Genomic DNA, 4,139 nt, shown 5'->3' with positions numbered 1-4,139 from the left:
ACATTAAAACTAGCCGTCCTATTAATTCATATCATTAGTAACTTTATTTACCCAGTATAAAGGAAATATGTATGAGATACATGTCATTAAAACTTACCTATCAATTTCAGAACAAGAAACAATGGTTTTAGTTAATAACCTGTACATTTTCAATGCAAGTTTACTACACTTGGAATTTGGCATAATTGTATGCAAGCCATAACACTTTCAGGCTCATAAAACAAATTGAATTTCACACTTCCTGCTTCTCTGTTACAATCCTACAACTATATTTACAGCATCATATGCCACAGTTGCACAAGAATCCATATGTACAGATAAACTTGGTTATCTTGTTATCGGCATCTTAAAGTGAAATTTGTATTCAAGATTGAGGCGTATTGTTAAAATTTCTTGTTAAATTGTACTCTTGAGCATCCATGAGCTCCTCTGAATAGGTTCTTTGGAATGCTCGTTTTTTTTGTTGTGGCGTCGAACCTTTTGGATTATAATCGTTTCTTAATAGCATCAAAACCTATATATTAATATACAAAGTTGATAAACAACGTGCAACTTGTGTTTTATAAGTATCCATCTATAAATCATCTTACAAAGTTTAACAATCATATGGGCAGAAAGTGTATTTGTAAACTAAAAAATTGAAAGATAAAGGGGATAAACGTATTACTTGCCTGACTCATTCGAGGTCTCATAGCTGGAGTGACTTCAAGACACAACGAGGCTGTCAAAATTACTCGTTCCATTTCTTGCTGGTTGTAATCATCACCTAGCGATGGATCGACTAGTTCTCTTATTTTATTTGCTTCCATCAAAGGTTTTGCCTTTTAGGAGAATAGTGTTTTTAGGTTTGAGATAAAAAAAACTAAACTATACAACATGACATTTGTTATAAGAAAGTATACATTCATTATTCATATTTTAACTTACCCAAAGTACAAGACTTTTCTGTGACTCATCTAAAGCTTGACGTCCGGTTATGAGCTCCAAAACTAGAACACCATATGAAAAGACATCGATTTTCTCATCAACTATGCCGTGCATGAAGTATTCTGGTGCAAAATATCTGTGGAACAAAAGGGTGAGCAACGTCAAATATAGCATATTAAGGCAAACAGAGACGTTTTACATAGACTTATGGATTTTACATACCCAAATGTGCCTTCAAATTTTGATACAGTATGATGACTCCACTCTTTTGGTAGCCATGTTGCAAGGCCAAAATCACATATCTGAAATATAATTGTATAACAGTTACACACTCAATGTGAATTACACGAAATGACTGAAGTATATTATAAAGATCGCCCAGACATCCCATAAATCACATATTAGGAAGTTGAATATATAAAATTATACTTTTGACAACTTATTCCCCGTTTGACCTTTTCTCTTTTTAGCTAACGATTTTTGGTTATAACATTTTTGAGTTAACTACGAGAGAAATCAACCCATTCTTAAGTAATTGATTCTTAATTAGCACATCTGATACGATCTTATGATGTGTACAAAATTAAGACCCATACCTGCGGCTCAAAATTGTCCATTAGAAGAATGTTATCAGCTTTTATATCTCTATGAATAATTCTCCTTTGACAGTTCTCATGAAGATATAACAAGCCATTGGCTGTCCCATGAACAATCTTGTATCTTGCACCCCAATTTAATTTCTCCTTCGGACCTAAAAGGAAATAATTAAGTATTCTATATTATATATATGAATTAGAAGATATAAAACAAAGAGTATATGGCATGTTTGAACATACCACGCAACACGGATCCTAAGTTTCCATGGGGAGATAACTCCATAACAAGATGTGTTCCACCTTCAACACTATATCCAATCAATGTAGCAGTATTAGGATGATCAACATGTGCTATCATTCCAATTTCAGAAAGAAATCCAATTGTTTGCTCTTCTGCTGTCCCTTTATTGAGTCGTTTAATAGCCACCGACCTCCCATCTTCTAAGCAGCCTTTGTAAACATCTGCAAAGCCTCCACTTCCAATCACATTCTCTGAAACAAAACATATCCAATTTTTTTAACAAAAGTTTCAAAATTAATAAATGCTTCTCAAGTCAAAAGGTTGTGTATGCACAAATGAAATATATGAATAGGTATCTGGAAATGTAGTTAATTATGACATAGTGGTAATTGTAAGTTAAAAGTTATGAGATTTTCCCTGTTCGGATTAACCAAGAGGGCAAGTATTTTTTACTGTAATGTACATGATCACCACAAGATTTGAACCTAAAACCTCTTGTAAGGATATCAGGGTCCCACTCATACTAATGTGAAACATTGAGTTAGGGGAGATTGCAGACCTTCACTAAAATTGTTAGTTGCTGCTTCAAGTTCCGGAAGTGTGAAAATTTTCCAATGAGACTTGAAATGAGAAAAATTTGCATCCGGGTGGTTATGTCTATCACTCATGTGTTTTTTTCTCGAAGTCTTTGGTGTAACAGGTGGCAATGAAGATACCCTTTTAGAAAAGCCTTTTCTCCACATTTTAAAGAATTTCACCCACCGAGATTTTGGATCTGAATCAGATGAATTTGAATCCTGATCATAACTTCGTACACATACTTCTTCTAAAACACCTCTTGGGGAAGTTGTGTCGTCCCTCTCCTTTTCCATCTCAAATACTCTCAAATCTGGCTAATATTTGTTACTTATCAACACATTGGTCTGTACGTACGCATTCAAATAACATTACATATATATGTGATTATTAGTAACAGTACCTTGAGCTGATGCAGAAGGCCACAATGAACGGCCAACTGTCTTATGTTGCGCTTGAGATGATTTACCTTCCAATATTCTTTTTATGACACTCGATAGGTGATGCTTTTTCCTGTGCAAGTATTTAATATCGTAAATAAACTTATTAATTTATACCATGGATTGAAGGGAATATGTGAGAAATTAGTTAGAAGCCTAAATTGGCATTTAGAAAGAAAGTAATGTTCAAAGATACAATAAAATATCAAAGATAGACAGGTCAACGTATAAGACATGAATTTGACACTAAACAACAGAATACAGCATATATCAAGAATTTGAAATGCAAACAACGTAACGGTATGTATATGTTTTAATTTAATAAAATACTTGCGTAATATCAATAACAAAAGGTGAAAGACTCAAACAAACAGGCAATTTTCAGATGATGATTCAACGAACTTAATATATTATTCTAAAAGTTGGCCTACCAAAAGCAACATGGTCAATCATCAACCATAACCATCAAATTAGAAGACAACCATAATGAGAAAAACAGGCATGATATAGCTTAGCAATAAATAACAAGTTAAATCTGATCTTCTAATCCAAAAAATGTATTATCTTAATAATACCATTATAAAACTCTCTGTAAATTCAACTAACGCAACAAGGGCTTTTACGAGCATATTTTCGTTTCACTATACAAAAAACCCTTTTCCTATAATCAAGGGCAGAAGATTTTGTTACCCAAAGGGGTATCCATCCGACCTCGATCTAACGGGAAAAAAAATTTACACTAAAAAAAAGAATTTAGCAAAAAATAAGGTTTTTTTCTAGTATTTACCCCTGCTGACAATGAAAAATTTATTAAATTTTTACACCCGCCCCATCTGTATTCGGATTCAAGTTCCGCCACTGCCCGTAATTGAGTGAAATATACTAGTCTTGATCATAAACATTGACCCCACTTTGTCAACTTTGTTGTGAACGCAAATTGAATGATTTCAGTTATGCCTTGAGCTAATCATGAATCATCCGAAGTTAGACTAGTGGTTGGGTCCCAATATACTATCAAAATGTCTCAGGTAAAAACATCACTAACAACATATTTTAGGGTGACCAGCAAAAGTAGTCAAAAATAGTCATGGGATATATCGATCAGGCTGCATACATCTCCGTTTACCATTTACATTGTTGTCAATAAATTTGGATCTTGACATATAAAGGAACATTCAACACAAAAAGTTTAAATAAGTACATCTTAATCAATATTCAATATAACATTCATTTAAACATATAAATCATGTAATATTTTGTATTCCGTCTTGCAAAACTTGAATATCCTGCTATAACAAAACTAATAATAATAATAATAATTCAGAATGATAGTAAAAAAGATTGAGATAGAGAATTTAC

At 33.0% G+C, this 4,139-nt stretch overlaps 1 protein-coding gene across 1 annotated transcript; it reads right to left on the bottom strand.

The window, feature by feature from the left end:
- Nucleotides 1-364: 364 nt before the first annotated feature.
- On the bottom strand, nt 365-2,651 carry LOC139849387 (receptor-like cytosolic serine/threonine-protein kinase RBK2). Its single transcript, XM_071839043.1, has 7 exons — nt 2,324-2,651; nt 1,764-2,015; nt 1,524-1,678; nt 1,150-1,229; nt 928-1,063; nt 672-821; nt 365-514 (listed from the first exon to the last, which is right to left on the bottom strand). Exons 1-7 carry the CDS (start codon nt 2,634-2,636, stop codon nt 365-367), a joined length of 1,236 nt encoding a protein of 411 aa, XP_071695144.1. The 5' UTR covers nt 2,637-2,651.
- Between the last annotated feature and the right edge of the window lie 1,488 nt (nt 2,652-4,139).

The sequence above is a fragment of the Rutidosis leptorrhynchoides genome, chromosome 5 (assembly GCF_046630445.1).
Source record: "Rutidosis leptorrhynchoides isolate AG116_Rl617_1_P2 chromosome 5, CSIRO_AGI_Rlap_v1, whole genome shotgun sequence".
Taxonomy (NCBI): Eukaryota; Viridiplantae; Streptophyta; class Magnoliopsida; order Asterales; family Asteraceae; genus Rutidosis; species Rutidosis leptorrhynchoides.
This window is presented reverse-complemented; position numbering and strand designations above follow the sequence as displayed.